The sequence below is a fragment of the Taudactylus pleione genome, unplaced genomic scaffold, assembly GCF_031769625.1.
Source record: "Taudactylus pleione unplaced genomic scaffold, aTauple2 ptg000966l, whole genome shotgun sequence".
Lineage (NCBI taxonomy): Eukaryota > Metazoa > Chordata > Amphibia > Anura > Myobatrachidae > Taudactylus > Taudactylus pleione.
This window is the reverse complement of record NW_028285367.1, coordinates 132,858-151,091: the sequence shown is the minus strand read 5'-3', so window position 1 is coordinate 151,091 and position 18,234 is coordinate 132,858. Positions and strand designations below refer to the sequence as shown.

The following is an 18,234-nucleotide window of genomic DNA, read 5'->3' as shown; positions in this document are numbered from 1 at the left end:
TATGCTGGGTAATCTTGCGTAAATTCTTATTGCTTGACATCCTATTTATAATATCATTGGTTTTATACTGTTTATTTATATTTCCAATACATAACTATTACGTTTGGTTATATACAGAGCTGTAGACATATACGCTATCTACGGTTGTATAGGTACAGAAATCAGGTAAAGGTAAGCGCCGAGTGTTTAGATTTTTATTGGTGCATATTTTAAGTGAGGTACGTAGTGCCTTCACCACACACAGCAGCTACCAATATTTTACCTGATTATAGTGGTAGAGCGCAGTCCCCTCCCCTTTGTCTAGATTTAGATGCCTGTCATTCAACCCTCGCCGGGATTAAGTAGTCTGGAAGCCGGCGGTCGGCATTTAGACCGTCGGCTTCCAGACTGCATCCCCTCCTATCATGTTGCTTTTGGTTGCTCTGTACGGGATTCTGAATGCCCATTTCTTGGCACACCATTTCAAGATCGACCTTGGACATTTTGCTGTAGTTAGCCATCCTGAGCGTTCTCCTGAACTGTAGTTACTTGTCTCTTAAGTAACTCGGCTTCTCCAATCAGGTGACCGAAAAGCCATCTGGGACTATGTCACTGCTATGCCACCTATAGCTGTGACCGGATGACCTCGCCATGTGATCACAGATTTGTTTTTTATCCCTCTGGATCTTGGGGTATTAAGCAGGCCACACATCAGACCAACTTTCCTCCAACCATCCAACTTGTCTATCCAACTAAAATGATTCCCCACACATCTAACCAACTCTTCATCCAACCTGACAACTTTATTTATTTATTTTTTAACAGACCAGCCAACTTCCGTCCAACCAGTGATGTCATAGAAATAGGCAGACACTGTCTGACTACTTCTGCATGTTTTGAATAAATATATTGAACACATACATACATCTATATTAGGGGCGTGCACCGGCCACTATTCGTGTTTTGGTTTTGGATCTGGATTGGTTTTGCCAAAACCACCCTTCCGTGTTTTGGGTTCTGGGTTTTGTGTTTTGGATCTGTATTTTTTTTTAAAACGCATAAAAACAGCTAAAATCACAGAATTTGTAGGTTTTCTGCTCCTATGCTATTATTACCCTCAATAACCTTAATTTCCACTCATTTCCAGTCTATTCTGAATACCTCACACCTCACAATAGTGTTTTTATGTCCAAAAGGTTGCACCGAGGTAGCTGGATGACTATGCTAAGAGATACGAGTGGGCAGCACAAACACGTGGCCCATCTAGGAGTGACACTGCAGTGGCAGACAGGATGGCATTGAAAAACTAGGCCCCAAACTGTACATAATGCAAAGAAAAAAAAGAGGTGCAAGATGGAATTGTCCTTGGGCCCTCCCACCCACCCTTATGTTGTATAAACAGGACATGCACACTTTAACAAACCAATCATTTCAGCGCCAGGGTCTGCCACACGACTGTGGCTGAAATGATTGGTTCATTTGGGCCCCCACAAAACAAGCTGGCAATTAATCTGTCCCTGCACAAACTGGCTCTACGGAGGCAAGATGTCGTCCTCATCCTCCTCATCCACCGATTCCTCACCCTCTTCAGTGTTGTGTACATCCTCATCCTCACAGAGTATTAATTCATCCCCCTGGAATCCACCACCACAGGTCCCTCTGGAGGCTGGTCTCCCTGGAAGAGTTGATAATTAATTTTTATGAACATCATCTTCTCCACATTTTGTGGAAGCAACCTCCTACGCCTTTCACTGACAAGGTTCCCGGCTGCACTAAACACTCTTTCGGAGTACACACTGGAGGGGGGGCAACTCAGGTAAAATAGAGCCAGCTTGTACAGGGGCCTCCAAATTGCCTCTTTTTCCTGCCAGTACAGGTACGGACTGTCTGACATGTCTACTTGGATGCTGTCACCGATGTAATCCTCCACCATTCTGTCAATGGTGACATTATCATATGCAGTGACAGTAGACATGTCAGAAATTGTTGCCAGGTCCTTCAGTCCAGACCAGATGTCCAAACTTGGTCCTGCTTGCCCTGCATCACCACCAGCAGGTTGCTTAGGATACCTAAGTTTTTTCCTGGCAGCCCCAGTTGCGGGAGAAAATGAAGAAGGAGCTGTTGACGTGTCACGTTCCTCTTCAGCTGACAGTGTTTTCACCAGCAGGTCTTTGCACCTCTGCAGGCTTGTGTCAGCCGGAAAGAGAGACACCACATAGGCTTTAAACCTAGGATCGAGCACGGTGGCCAAAATGTAGTGGTCTGATTTCAACAGATTGACCACCCTGGAATCCTGGCAAAGCGAATGAAGGGCTTCATCCACAAGTCCCACATGCCGAGCGGAATCGCTCCATCTTAGCTCCTCCTTCACTTTCTCCAGCTGCTTCTGCAAAAGTCTGATGAGGGGAATAACCTGACTCAAGCTGGCAGTGACTGAACTGACTTCACGTGTGGCAAGTTCGAAGGGCTGGAGAACCTTGCACAACACGGAAATCATTCTCCACTGCGCTTGAGTCAGGTGCATACCCCCTCCTTAGCCTATGTCATAGATGGATGTATAGGCTTGAATGGCCTTTTGCTGCTCCTCCATCCTCTGAAGCATATAAAGGATTGAGTTCCACCGCGTCACAACCTCTTGCTTCAGGTGATGGCGGGCCAGGTTCAAGAGTGTTTGCTGGTGCTCCAGTCTTCGGCACGCAGTCGCTGAATGGCAAAAGTGGCCAGAAATTTTTTGGGCAACCCAAAGCGTCTCCTGCACGCCCCTGTCGCTTTTCAGAAAATTCTGCACCACCAAGTTTATTGTGTGAGCAAAACATGGGACGTGCTGGAATTTTCCCAGATGTAATGCCCGCACAATATTGGTGGTGTTGTCAGATATCACAAATCCACAGGAGAGTCTAAGTGGGGTAAGCCACTGGGCGATGATTTCCCACAGTTTCTCTAAGAGGTTGTCGGTGGTGTGCCTCTTACTGAAACCGGTGATACACAGCGTAGCCTGCCTTGGAACGAGCTGGCGTTTCTGAGATGCTGCTACTGGTGACGCTACTGTTGTTGCTGCGTAAGGTGATACATCTACCCAGTGGGCTGTCACAGTCATATAGTCCTTAGTCTGCCCTGTTCCACTTGTCCACATGTCCGTGGTTAAGTGGACATTGGGTACAACCGCATTTTTCAGGACACTGAGGACACTTTTTCTGACGTTTCTGTACAGTCTCGGTATCGCCTGCCTAGTGAAGTGGAATCTAGACGGGATTTGGAACCGGGGACACACTACCTTAATCAATTGTCTAAATCCCACTGCACTAATGGCGGATACCGGACACACATCTAACCACCAACATAGCAGTCAAGGCCTCAGTTATACGTTTTGCTTCAGGATGTGACTGCTGTCGTACTTCATCCTCCTCGCTACGGACTGTTGGAGGATCAATTGTTTAGCAAAAGTAGTGGTGTTCCTACTTCCTCTCTGAGATGATGAACGACTCCCAGCAGCAGCGGCAGCAGGAGGCGTAGCAATGCAGGATCCTCCGGAGGAATCCCGGATAGGAGAGTCAGTCATGCCAGTGACATGGCCTGCAGGACTACTTCCGATCCTGACTAAGGAGGAAATTGATGAGGAAGGAGTTGACGGTGTGGTTTGCAGGCGCATGGATACAACATGACAATGGGATTTAGGTGTCCCTGGACGGCTTATGGTCTTAGCCAACGTTTCTGAACTTGACAGTAACTTTTAATGAACGCGCTGCAGGTGCCGTATAAGGGAGGATGTTCCTAGGTGGTTAACGTCCCTACCCCTACTTATTTCACCTTTACATATGGCAAGACAGTTGTTGTCCGGATTTGGATAGAAAAATTGCCAGACCAAAGAGGTGGAATGTTTGGTCTTCTGCCCAGGCATGACCGTGATGGGCTTTTTCATCCCACGGACAACAACTGTCTCCCCCGGAGCCCGATTTAAACAAACCACATCACCATCAGAATCCTCCTCGCCAACTTCCTCCTCAGCGCCAGCTACACCAGTATCATCCTGTTGTACTTCAACAATGACATCTTCAATTTGCATATCAGCAAGTGGACTGTTGGTGCTTCTGTCAGCACTTGCAGGGGGCGTGAAAATGGTGGAAAGAGCCACCTCTTCCCATCCAGTGCTGGGAAGGTCAGGCATAGCAACCGCCACCACACTTGGACTCTCCTTGGGGATTTGTGATATCTTCTTAGAACGCAGTTCTTCGCTGTTCTTTTGCAAGCTTAACTCATTTGATTTTTTTAGCGGGAGGAGGGCTTCCATCGTCATGTGAAGCTGAACCACTAGTCATGAACATAGGGAAAGACCTTAGCCGTTCCTTGCCACTCCGTGTCATAAATGGCATATTGGCAAGTTTACGTTTCTCTTCAGATGATTTAAATGTTTTTTTTAAGGTCATTTTCCTGAACTTTGTCATTTGGGATTGTATGTGCCCTCTACTTTGACATTGGGCATCGGCCTTGGCAGACGACGTTGATGGCATGTTATCGTCTATGTCATGACTAGTGGCAGCAGCTTCAGCACTAGGAGGAAGTGGTTCTTGATCTTTCCCTATTTTATTTTTATCGGAGAAAGTTTGGTCCTCCATTTATGTTATATTGATATATACGTGCGGCTAAGGTGCACACAAACACAGAAAATATTTTTTTATTTTTGTTGGAGACTAGTGCACTTTGTGGGTTACACCACCCTTTAAGAAATGAGCCAGCCGGCTCTTTACTTATGGTACACAGGTGCACGCTTGGCGCTGCTCCTTTGTTGATGCACGTGCAGCTACAGCCCACACAATTCACAAAGACAGAAAAAAAATTATTTTTTATTTTTTGTGGAGCGCACTTTGAGGGTTACACCACCCTTTGACAGACGCACGCTTGGCGCTGCTGCTTTGAGGATGCACGTACAGTGCAGACAATTCACAAACACAGAAAATATTTATTTTGTTTGGAGTGCACTTTGGGAGTTACACCACCCTTTAACAGACGAGCCAGCCGGCCCTTTACTTATGACACAGGCGCACGCTTGGCACTACTTTGTTGATGCACGTGCGGCTGCTGCACACACAATTCACAAATAATAAAATATATTTTTTTTGGAGTGCACTTTTGGGGTTACAGCACCCTTTAATGGACAAGCCAGCCGACCCTTTACTTATGGGATGCACGCGCACCCTTGGCACTGCTCCTTTGTTGATGCACGTGCAGCCACAGTGCACACAATTCACAAACACAGAAAATAATATTTTATTTTTTTTGGAGTGCACTTTGGGGGTTACAGCACCCTTTAACGGTCAAGCCAGCCGGCCCTTTACGTATGACACAGGCGCACGCTTGGCGCTACTTTGTTGATAACCGTGCGGCTACAGTGCACACAATTCACAAACACAGAAATTATTTTTTATTTTGTTTGGAGTGCACTTTGGGGGTTACAGCACCTTTTAACGGTCAAGCCAGCCGGCCTTTTACTTACGACACATGCACACGCATGGCGTTACTTTGTTCATGCACGGGCGGCTACTGCGCACACAATTCACAAGCAAAGAAAAAAATATATATTATTTGGAGTGCACTTTGGGGGTTACAGCACCCTTTAACCGATGAGCCAGCCGGCCCTTTACTTATGACACAGGCGCGCGCTTGGTGCTACTTTGTTGATGCACGTGCGGCTACTGCGCACACAATTCACAAACACAGAAAAAATATTTTTTTTTTTAGCACTTGGGGGGAGCACCCCTGAAGGACAGAGCACCCCCTGGTCAACACTACAGCACCCCTTTAGGACATGGACACTGCACAGGACTTTGGAGTGGACACAGCCCCTATCTTCAACTGACTGCACAACACAGTCCAGCCAGCCCCTATGGACTTTGGAGGAGTGGACACAGCCCCTATGGACAACAGCAGCACAGCACAACACTACACTGCACTACACAGCCCAGCCAGCCCCAACTCCCACCCTCCCTCTTCACTGTCCACACCCGAGTGCAAAAATGGCGCCGACGCGGGTATATGGAATCCAAAACCCGCGAGACCCGGAAGGCGGGATGACGTTTTGCCTCGATTTTAGATCCGAGTCAGGCGGGAAAAGTCGAGCCTGACTTGGATCGGCGGGGTTCGGATTTCAGAAACCCGAACCCGCTCACCCCTAATCTATATACTCCTATATGTCTGTGCGTGTGTGCACACACACTAATTAACACTGGACAGCGCCGAATTAGAGCAGGAGAGTTGGGATGGATTGGCGGATGCGGAGCCGTGATGGTCGGGGGGAGGGTGGCCGGATGCAGTGGTCATAGAAAGTATATAGGGGCCCATTTGTCATTCAAAATTTGCGGAGTATTCCCTGAAGACACCCGTTTTCAGGGGATAGCTGCAAATATTAAGTATTCTTCGATATCTGCTGCTGTGCCTCCATTTCCGCTGGCCATGCAACCCCCAGGTTTCTATGGGGGATGCGATGTGGTCAGATTTATCAAGTTCCGGAATACGAAACCTTCATGCGCTCAGCTTGCCCCATCTGGAGATGGCATAAGCCACTGTAGCCTATGGGCTAGACATCGCAAATCTGTTTGGGAGAGTGCTCCATAGGAACCCTCCCTCTGTAGACCGCACGTGCGCAGGCTCCCCGGCACAGGAGTGATGTCACCATTGTCTCTACGGGTGCAAATTCATACATCTGGGTGGTATAATCGCATCCTGCAATATGATCTCGGGCGTTAATATAGTGCCCAGATCACATTGCAAATGTCATCATTGATAAATGGGCCACATATGTATACAGATATACTGTACAAACATACTACATACATATATGATTTTCCCAACTAGTTGGAACGACCGTTTTTTGGCCATTTTTCAGTGTGTGGGAGCAAACAAATGATTATTAATTAGTCCCACACACTGGACTATTATCATTCCAACCAGGCAACTAGTTCGCTGGTTGGAACGATATCGTCCTAGTGTGCGGCCAGCTTTAGGGATTTCCTCTTATCATCAGTAACTGCCTGTTACCAACTCCGCCCACTGGGTGTGTAACGTTGCTGCCACCACCGGCCCCGGAACCGCTTGCTGCTGTGTATGCGTAGACAAGCTGCGGCCACACCTCCTGATTGGTGTCGGCTGATACCCAATAATCCCTCATACCAATATTGGATCAGAACCTCTATGTACCCCTGCCTGTACCTTCTAAAATCCTTCCTATAAACCTCTAAGGATGATGCTAATTTGCGTACGTAGTCACACCATAAAGACTTAGACATAGAACCTGTGGTTCCAAAGCACAAGTGATATTCAGGTAAAAGTTCAGACAGTTACACGCAATTGATCAAAACACAATTTAGGCGCAAAAGTAAATCATACAGACCACAAGTACAGTATACGTACGCAGGCGCTTCTGGACCCAGAGATAGGCTTCAGCAAGAGACCCCTCGTCATTCAGCATTCAGCACAAAGACTCCCAAATAGTGTCCGTGCACCCATACTTATACCCCCACCAGTATAAACAAGACAAAAGGTATGTCTGTTGCTGATGTCATTGGTTCTCAGAGGTGAAGCATCTGTTACAGTGCTTCTAACAGGCTGGTTTAAACAGACTTTCCCTTCCTCTAACAGCTAGGGGTCTTCCTCCTCACGCCTTCTTCAGCATCCTAACAGTTGAATCTAAAATATACATTTTGGTTGCTTGTAGGTTCTGCGGTCCATAACTCGAGAATGCATAATGCGATCTCCTCACCGATAGCACCGGGAAACTGTGGAAAGAGTATGCATCAGAACAACTCCAAGAATGACGTGTTTATCTTGTATAATTCCTTAGTTAACAAATATCTTTATTTCTTAGCATTTAAACTAACTGAACCTTCTTGAATCATACACTTTAAAGCTTATTGAACCTTATGTATGAATATGAAATGTGTGGGTAATCAGGGTTTGGTATAAAGACATATTTAATGTGTGTATGAAAATGCATTTGTCTCTAACTGAGTGAACATTTTAGCAGTGTGGCATGCTGGGTTAGATAGTTCTACATGTCCTGTCAGCAGCCCCCCCCCCCACACCTTTCCTGTGTTCAAAGGGAAAACACCTCTGTCGGTCTCTTGTGTGAAAATGCAAACTACAAGAGACATTCTAGCCAGACCACACGTAGTGAGCAAACACTATGCTGGAAACTTATCTACACAATGCCAGTTGTCACCTGGCCACTTGCTTATCAATACTATAAAGCCATTTCTGGAATATATCCTTTATAATACGTAAAGTAATGAAATAGGCTTTTAGTGAATCACCGTAACATATGATAGTGGTCACAGATGCATTCATATGATGCTAATGGTATTATCGCCACATGTACTAAAATGTGAGCCATTTCGCAAAATGGCGTCTTGCGGCCAGTCGCAAGATGGTGTCGCTGCGATTCAATTTTAAACTGAACTTGTCTCAGCCAATTATTCAGCTTCGACACTCACAATGGACCAGACTCTGCACGGTAGCTGGCAGAGGGCTTGAGCTTGAAGACACTGGGCTCAATCCAGAACAGCCGGAGAAAGGAATAGCGTTTGGCGTAATTCTGTTGTCGCAAGATTCAGATGTAGTCATTTGTAAAGGCAAAGATGTTTATTGCTCAAATAGTCTTAAAGACTCTTCCCCTCAGCTTACGGGGGTCAGCATACAGATGTTACAGCAGTACAATCCTTCTTGATGTTCAAAAAGATACACACCAACCAGGCTCGCAGGCCTTCTTATACGTCACTCCAATACACATTATCACAGGGGGTAAGTCCGCTCGGTGGTTTTTACCCAATTCATATTAAGTGTTCAACCAAGGTCTCCAGGCAGGGTTACCTGGCCATGGAGGGGAAGCTCTGGGGAGCTCCCTGAAAGTAATTAGCTGGCTGCATTGGCCAGCTCCCCATGCACCCCCTCATACCACTTTCATACATTAGATTGCATTGGAGGGCAGTCCATTTCCCTGGAAAGGGCTGGGGGAATCCAGCAACTCACACACTTTGCAAGGCGGCCACGTGGTCTTCTGTCCAGACCTTTCTAAGGTTCTATGCATTTGACACATTCACCTCTCAGGATGTTTAATTTGGACGCCGGATTCTCCTCTCAGCACAGGAGCGTCCCCACCCTTAAAAGGACTGCTTTGGGACATCCCCAAGGTCTCCCTGTGGAGCCTATGGACCCTGAAGAAAATGAGTTATGGTTAAGAACTTACCTTTGTTAACTCTTTCTTCGAAATCCATAGGGTCCACAGGGAACCTGCACTGACATACCTGGCTTCAGATCGGCTATTGTACTGGTCAGCAGTTTCCCGACTCCTTTTCGGTGTGATTTTTCAGCGTACCAATCTTCCTTCTTTCTTATCCTCCTCCCGCCTTTGGCTTATTACCAACTGAGGTGCCTTTGGCTCGGGGTATAGGGAGAGTGGACCAGTACATCCTGGGAGCTGAAAGCTTTTAACTACGCGGTACCCGGATTCAGTTCCACAACCTACACCCCAAGGTCTCCTTGTGGAGCCTATGGACCCTGAAGAAATAAGTCTTTAGCCACCCGGCGCCTAGTGCCAGTAATACAGTTATGATGGGCGCCTAGTTCCTAGATATTTCAACTATGGCATCGCAGCTCAGGATTACACCTCTACGGTGCCGCACCCTCCATTAACCACATGGTTGGGGTGGTTGGGAGCCAGCGTAGAGACTGGGGACCCCGCCACAGCATCCAAAGCCAATATGCGCATCTGTCTAACCAGGGCTGCACAACCAGGACATCCCCGACATACAGACCACTTTCACCTTCAGCACAGGAGGGGACTCAGCAGTGTAGGTGAGAGATTATCTGGCCATAATTATTAGGTGTCATTAGTGACCGGAATGATCCAAGGAATTCATCTAATTATCCCATGTATGGCCAGGAAAAGGATATACACTGACGTTCCAAAAGTCAGTAGGACCCACTGTAGCCTGGAAAAGTGCAGCAACTCGACGTGGCATCGATTCCACAAGTGGATGAAGACCTTCGGATAGCTTCCCACAGCTCCCTGATATTTGTAGGTGCAGGATCTTGGGTGTGAATGGACTTCACCACCACGTCCCTTAAATGCTCAATTGGGTTCATGTTGGGCTAATGTAGTGGCCACATCATTTGTCGGTACTTTCCAGAATGCTCCTCCAACAAATTCTGGACAACTTGGGACCAATGACACGGTGCATTATCCAGCTGGAATATTCTATCGTTGTAGGGGTACATGTAGTTCATGTCAGACTGCAAATGGTCAACAAGAAATCCAAGGTAGCAGTTACCGGTCAATAACTTGTTCAGGTGGACCAGCGGATCCAACCCATACCACATGCACATCCCATAACATTATGGAACCACAACCAAACTGCACACTAACGTGTTAACAATGGGCGTCCATGGCCTCATGGGGTCTGTACCACACCCTAACTCTACCATCAGCCCAAAACTAGAACAATGACTCATCGGACCACAATACGTTACTCATCCTCCAGGGTAAAATTAGCAACATCACGAGCCCAGGTGAGGCGCTGTGTATAAGTGTCGTAGTGGTAACTGGGGCACTCTGGTGGGTCTTCTGCTCCCATATCTCATGGAAACTGAAGAACGCTGCACTGTCCTGCTGGATGTGCACCTGGTACCTCATGTATTGATTGTGGACATGACTTGAGCCAGTATCACTTGTCTATTACTACGGACAATTCTGTCCAGACGCCGCTGGTCACAATCATTAAGCACCTGTGGTCGGCCACTGCACTGTCCACGGTAGGTGGTAATGCCTACCATGGTATTCCTGGTACACACATGACACCATAGATCGAGGAATGTTGAATGTTCGCGCAATTTCAGGCACCCACTATCATGCCCCGTTCCAACTCCGATAATGCACGTTACCTTGCCATGAGCAGCCTAGCCGGTGTTCAAACTGACTCATGACATGTCAGATTACAACTCATGCAGGTCTGGGCATTTCCAAGATGTTACTGTGCGGTGCGCCACCTACCTTTACATACTGCTATCCCATGACTTTTGGCACCTTAGCGTAATATGATTAATATTGCCAGCTTTAGAGCAAGGGATATAGCTGGTGTTATAAAGCCAGGATACGCCGCTAGCGCTGTAGTAAGACACACACAAACTTTTATTATCATGTTAGGATTTTATTGAAGTACGTTGGGTACAGTAGTGTTATTGTGTCCCTGGGGCATTTAGTGTTTACAGTTCCAGTATTGCATGTATACAGTATCCCCCTGCTGCACCAAGGGAACCCTATCACACACCGGACACTAGCGTGTTCCAAACATGTAGCTTGCATACAGTTGTAAAGTAGCATGTCCTGGGGGTAGTCTCTTACACGTACTGGTGTGTTCCAAGCATATATCCTGACATATACCAGTTGTACAGTAGCATGTTCTTGTGTAGACTCTTACATACAACATTCATACACTAGTTGTTCTGAACATATTACATACAACAGTTGTCAGAAGCATGTTCTAGAGTAAATTCTTACATACAACATACATACACTACAGTTTTCTGAATATATATTCTTACAAACACCAGTTGAACAGTAGCATGTTCTGGAGTAGTCTCTTACATGTACTGGTGTGTTCCAAGCATATATCCTTACATATACCAGTTGTACAGTAGCATGATCCAGGGAAGCCGCTTACATACACTGACACATATATCCTTACATATACCAGTTGCACAGTAGCATGATCCAGGGAAGCCGCTTACATACACTGACACATATATCCTTACATATACCAGTTGCACAGTAGCATGATCCGGGGAAGCCGCTTACATACACTGACACATATATCCTTACATATACCAGTTGTACAGTAGCATGATCCAGGGAAGCCGCTTACATACATCCTTACATATACCAGTTGTACAGTAGCATGATCCAGGGAAGCCGCTTACATACACTGACACATATATCCTTACATACACCAGTTGCACAGTAGCATGATCCAGGGAAGCCGCTTACATACATCCTTACATATACCAGTTGTACAGTAGCATGATCCAGGGAAGCCGCTTACATACACTGACACATATATCCTTACATATACCAGTTGTACAGTAGCATGATCCAGGGAAGCCGCTTACATACACCTACACATATATCCTTACATACACCAGTTGTACAGTAGCATGATCCGGGGAAGCCGCTTACATACACCTACACATATATCCTTACATACACCAGTTGTACAGTAGCATGATCCAGGGAAGCCGCTTACATACATCCTTACATATACCAGTTGTACAGTAGCATGATCCAGGGAAGCCGCTTACATACACTGACACATATATCCTTACATATACCAGTTGTACAGTAGCATGATCCGGGGAAGCCGCTTACATACACTGACACATATATCCTTACATACACCAGTTGCACAGTAGCATGATCCAGGGAAGCCGCTTACATACATCCTTACATATACCAGTTGTACAGTAGCATGATCCAGGGAAGCCGCTTACATACACTGACACATATATCCTTACATATACCAGTTGTACAGTAGCATGATCCAGGGAAGCCGCTTACATACACCTACACATATATCCTTACATACACCAGTTGTACAGTAGCATGATCCGGGGAAGCCGCTTACATACACCTACACATATATCCTTACATACACCAGTTGTACAGTAGCATGATCCAGGGAAGCCGCTTACATACATCCTTACATATACCAGTTGTACAGTAGCATGATCCAGGGAAGCCGCTTACATACACTGACACATATATCCTTACATACACCAGTTGTACAGTAGCATGATCCAGGGAAGCCGCTTACATACATCCTTACATATACCAGTTGTACAGTAGCATGATCCAGGGAAGCCGCTTACATACACTGACACATATACCAGTTGTACAGTAGCATGATCCAGGGAAGCCGCTTACATACACCTACACATATATCCTTACATATACCAGTTGTACAGTAGCATGATCCGGGGAAGCCGCTTACATACACCTACACATATATCCTTACATATACCAGTTGTACAGTAGCATGATCCAGGGAAGCCGCTTACATACACTGACACATATATCCTTACATATACCAGTTGCACAGTAGCATGATCCAGGGAAGCCGCTTACATACATCCTTACATATACCAGTTGTACAGTAGCATGATCCAGGGAAGCCGCTTACATACACTGACACATATATCCTTACATATACCAGTTGTACAGTAGCATGATCCAGGGAAGCCGCTTACATACATCCTTACATATACCAGTTGTACAGTAGCATGATCCGGGGAAGCCGCTTACATACACCTACACATATATCCTTACATATACCAGTTGTACAGTAGCATGATCCAGGGAAGCCGCTTACATACACCTACACATATATCCTTACATACACCAGTTGTACAGTAGCATGATCCAGGGAAGCCGCTTACATACACCTACAGATATATCCTTACATACACCAGTTGTACAGTAGCATGATCCGGGGAAGCCGCTTACATACACCTACACATATATCCTTACATACACCAGTTGTACAGTAGCATGATCCGGGGAAGCAGCTTACATACACCAGTTGTACAGTAGCATGATCCGGGGAAGCCGCTTACATACACCTACACATATATCCTTACATACACCAGTTGTACAGTAGCATGATCCGGGGAAGCCGCTTACATACACCTACACATATATCCTTACATACACCAGTTGTACAGTAGCATGATCCAGGGAAGCCGCTTACATACACCTACACATATATCCTTACATACACCAGTTGTACAGTAGCATGATCCGGGGAAGCCGCTTACATACACCTACACATATATCCTTACATATACCAGTTGTACAGTAGCATGATCCAGGGAAGCCGCTTACATACACCTACACATATATCCTTACATACACCAGTTGTACAGTAGCATGATCCGGGGAAGCAGCTTACATACACCTACACATATATCCTTACATACACCAGTTGTACAGTAGCACGATCCGGGGAAGCCGCTTACATACACCTACACATATATCCTTACATATACCAGTTGTACAGTAGCATGATCCGGGGAAGCCGCTTACATACACCTACACATATATCCTTACATACACCAGTTGTACAGTAGCATGATCCAGGGAAGCCGCTTACATACACCTACACATATATCCTTACATACACCAGTTGTACAGTAGCATGATCCGGGGAAGCCGCTTACATACACCTACACATATATCCTTACATACACCAGTTGCACAGTAGCATGATCCGGGGAAGCCGCTTACATACACCTACACATATATCCTTACATACACCAGTTGCACAGTAGCATGATCCGGGGAAGCCGCTTACATACACCTACACATATATCCTTACATATACCAGTTGTACAGTAGCATGATCCGGGGAAGCCGCTTACATACACCTACACATATATCCTTACATACACCAGTTGTACAGTAGCATGATCCGGGGAAGCCGCTTACATACACCTACACATATATCCTTACATATACCAGTTGTACAGTAGCATGATCCGGGGAAGCCGCTTACATACACCTACACATATATCCTTACATACACCAGTTGTACAGTAGCATGATCCAGGGAAGCCGCTTACATACATCCTTACATACACCAGTTGTACAGTAGCATGATCCGGGGAAGCCGCTTACATATACCTACACATACATCCTTACATATACCAGTTGTACAGTAGCATGATCCGGGGAAGCCGCTTACATATACCTACACATATATCCTTACATACACCAGTTGCACAGTAGCATGATCCGGGGAAGCCGCTTACATACATCTACACATATATCCTTACATATACCAGTTGTACAGTAGCATGATCCAGGGAAGCCGCTTACATACACCTACACATATATCCTTACATACACCAGTTGTACAGTAGCATGATCCGGGGAAGCCGCTTACATACACCTACACATATATCCTTACATATACCAGTTGTACAGTAGCATGATCCGGGGAAGCCGCTTACATACACCTACGTTACACTATAGTGTCCATGTGCGCTCTACGCAGTCCGGAATCAGCACTAACGGCAGCGAGATACACTATGACATGTCAGTGTATATAAGGTATCAGATTCTCGCCAGGCACATATCTGACAGCGCTATTTGACATGCAAACACTCATTCATGAAGTATACAGGCAAAAGGATCAGATCTGTGTCGTACAGGTCACATAACATGTCCAAATCCATATGAAATGTATTTCGTTACACCCAAAATTCATATAATAAATATAGAGCAGTAGCAAAGTGTCATTATTCTGTGTTTCCTCGTTACCCCAGGATTCCTAGGCTTTCCTCCCACCCCAAAATACATAACAACAAGTGTTCCTGACATGTGACCTGTACAAGGCTGGCATCATGTAACACGCCAGTTATGACCCGTGCACTATGGCTGATCCCGTTGCCCACACAACAGCAAGGAACACGCTAATTAGAAGTTCATGCACTGCAGGGACTGAGATGAGGAAGGTACTGAGCTTAGTGTCATTAGCACACAGTGTGTAGATAGCAGCAGTCACATAGACATAGCACAGAGGAACAATGACAGCTGCTTGTCACATTCACACATTACTACATACGTGTCAGCCTGACACACAGACATCCCTGTATGTCCCCACTGGGTAATGTCTAAGGTGCATCTCTCTCGCAGGTGTCCTGACCTAGTCACGGATCACATCCTGGTCACCAACTAAGAAGATCTGCAAGTGCCTGACCTATGGTAGCTGAGCGCAGATCACCGGCGCAGAACGTCTAGTGTCCGCGAGACTAAGGACTTGTGTACGTACAGAGTAACTGGTTAGTTTTACAGCCTCTAAAGCAGATCAGAGAAGGGCTATAAAGTGTTAGACGTTACACCACACATACACGCACATAATCTACACAACCACAACAGCAGCCTCCCAGCGGAGCAGGCACCATTCACCCAACAACTACCCGGTGCCTTATTGCTACTCATAAGGCCTCAAAAGGGCTCCAATATTATAGAGGTAACCCAACTCCTGGAGTGTCTTTCTGCCCTTACAATGGAAAACAAGACTCATTACATATGTGCTGCACCATGGGCCTGTAGAATTAATAAGGAAAGACAGGCAGCGAGCGCGTAGGAAAAGGGGCAAAGGTCATGAGCTAGAAGGTCACGGCGTCTGACCCCCAGGACGCTTATTTTTGAAGGATCCAAGGAGTGACTGTACCCCTCTGCGGACACTGGAGCCAACCCTGCGAGCGACAGAATCAGGGGGTGTTGGGAGACAGGAGGTGCTCTGTGGGCGCGCGTCCAAACACTTCTGATACCGGAGCTGAAGGAGATAAAATGTTCTCATTAAAATAACCAACTGAGGACACAGCAAAAACAATATATTACTTTAGGTTTATAGAAAGGGGACATGAGTAAAGGTCTAAAAGGGGGAGGCTAGATCAGCAGCAGAAAGACACGAAATACAAATAAAGAATCTAAATAGGGGACACGTGATACCAGTATAGGATAGGCAGCGAGGGGCACGAGATACTAGTATAGGATAGGCAGCGAGGGACACGTGATACCAGTATAGGATAGGCAGCGAGGGGCACGAGATACCAGTATAGGATAGGCAGCGAGGGGCACGAGATACCAGTATAGGATAGGCAGCGAGGGACACGTGATACTAGTATAGGATAGGCAGCGAGGGACACGTGATACTAGTATAGGATAGGCAGCGAGGGACACGTGATACTAGTATAGGATAGGCAGCGAGGGGCACGTGATACTAGTATAGGATAGGCAGCCAGGGGCACGTGACACCAGTATAGGATAGGCAGCGAGGGCCACGTGATACTAGTATAGGATAGGCAGCGAGGGGCACGTGATACTAGTATAGGATAGGCAGCGAGGGGCACGTGATACTAGTATAGGATAGGCAGCGAGGGACACGTGATACTAGTATAGGATAGGCAGCGAGGGGCACGTGATACTAGTATAGGATAGGCAGCGAGGGGCACGTGATACTAGTATAGGATAGGCAGCGAGGGGCACGTGATACTAGTATAGGATAGGCAGCGAGGGGCACGTGATACTAGTATAGGATAGGCAGCGAGGGGCACGTGATACTAGTATAGGATAGGCAGCGAGGGGCACGTGATACTAGTATAGGATAGGCAGCAAGGGACACGTGATACTAGTATAGGATAGGCAGCGAGGGACACGTGATACTAGTATAGGATAGGCAGCGAGGGACACGTGATACTAGTATAGGATAGGCAGCAAGGGACACGTAATACTAGTATATGATAGGCAGCGAGGGGCATGTGATACCAGTATAGGACAGGCAGCGAGGGACACGTGATACTAGTATAGGATAGGCAGCGAGGGACACGTGATACTAGTATAGAATAGGCAGAGAGGGACACATGATACTAGTATAGGATAGGCAGCGAGGGACACGTGATACCAGTATAGGATAGGCAGCGAGGGACACGTCACATTAGTATAGGATAGGCAGCGAGGGACACGTGATACCAGTATAGGACAGGCAGCGAGGGACACGTGATACTAGTATAGGATAGGCAGCGAGGGACACGTGATACTAGTATAGAATAGGCAGAGAGGGACACATGATACTAGTATAGGATAGGCAGCGAGGGACACGTGATACCAGTATAGGATAGGCAGCGAGGGACACGTCACATTAGTATAGGATAGGCAGCGAGGGACACGTGATATCAGTATAGGATAGGCAGCGAGGGACACGTGATACCAGTATAGGATAGGTAGCGAGAGGCACGTGATACTATAGAATAGGCAGCGAGGGACACGTGATACGAGTATAGGATAGGCAGCGAGGGGCACGTGATACCAGTATAGGATAGGCAGCGAGGGGCACGTGATACCAGTATAGGATAGGCAGCGAGGGGCACGTGATACCAGTATAGGATAGGCAGCTAGGGGCACGTGATACCAGTATAGAATAGGCAGCGAGGGGCACGTGATACTAGTATAGGATAGGCAGCGAGGGGCACGTGATACTAGTAGAGGATAGGCAGCGAGGGACACGTCACACTAGTATAGGATAGGCAGCGAGGTACACGTGACATTAGTATAGGATAGGCAGCGAAGGACACGTGATACTAGTATAGTATAGGCAGCAAGGGGCACGTTATACCAGTATAGGATAGACAGCGAGGGGCACGTGATACTAG

The 18,234-nt window shown here is 46.6% G+C and overlaps 1 protein-coding gene across 3 annotated transcripts in view; it reads right to left on the bottom strand.

Annotated features, from left to right (window-relative positions):
- Window positions 1–11,171: 11,171 nt before the first annotated feature.
- Window positions 11,172–18,234, bottom strand: part of APBB1 (amyloid beta precursor protein binding family B member 1) — a 125,322-nt gene continuing 118,259 nt past the window's right edge. For 2 of the 3 annotated variants that reach the window (XM_088460044.1, XM_088460045.1), the window contains one exon: window positions 11,172–16,358. In XM_088460044.1, the coding sequence (XP_088316170.1) occupies window positions 16,197–16,358 (162 nt within the window). In that variant the 3' untranslated portion in view covers window positions 11,172–16,196. The remainder of the gene's footprint in view (window positions 16,359–18,234) is intronic. The other variant, XR_015873001.1, reaches the window with a different exon arrangement.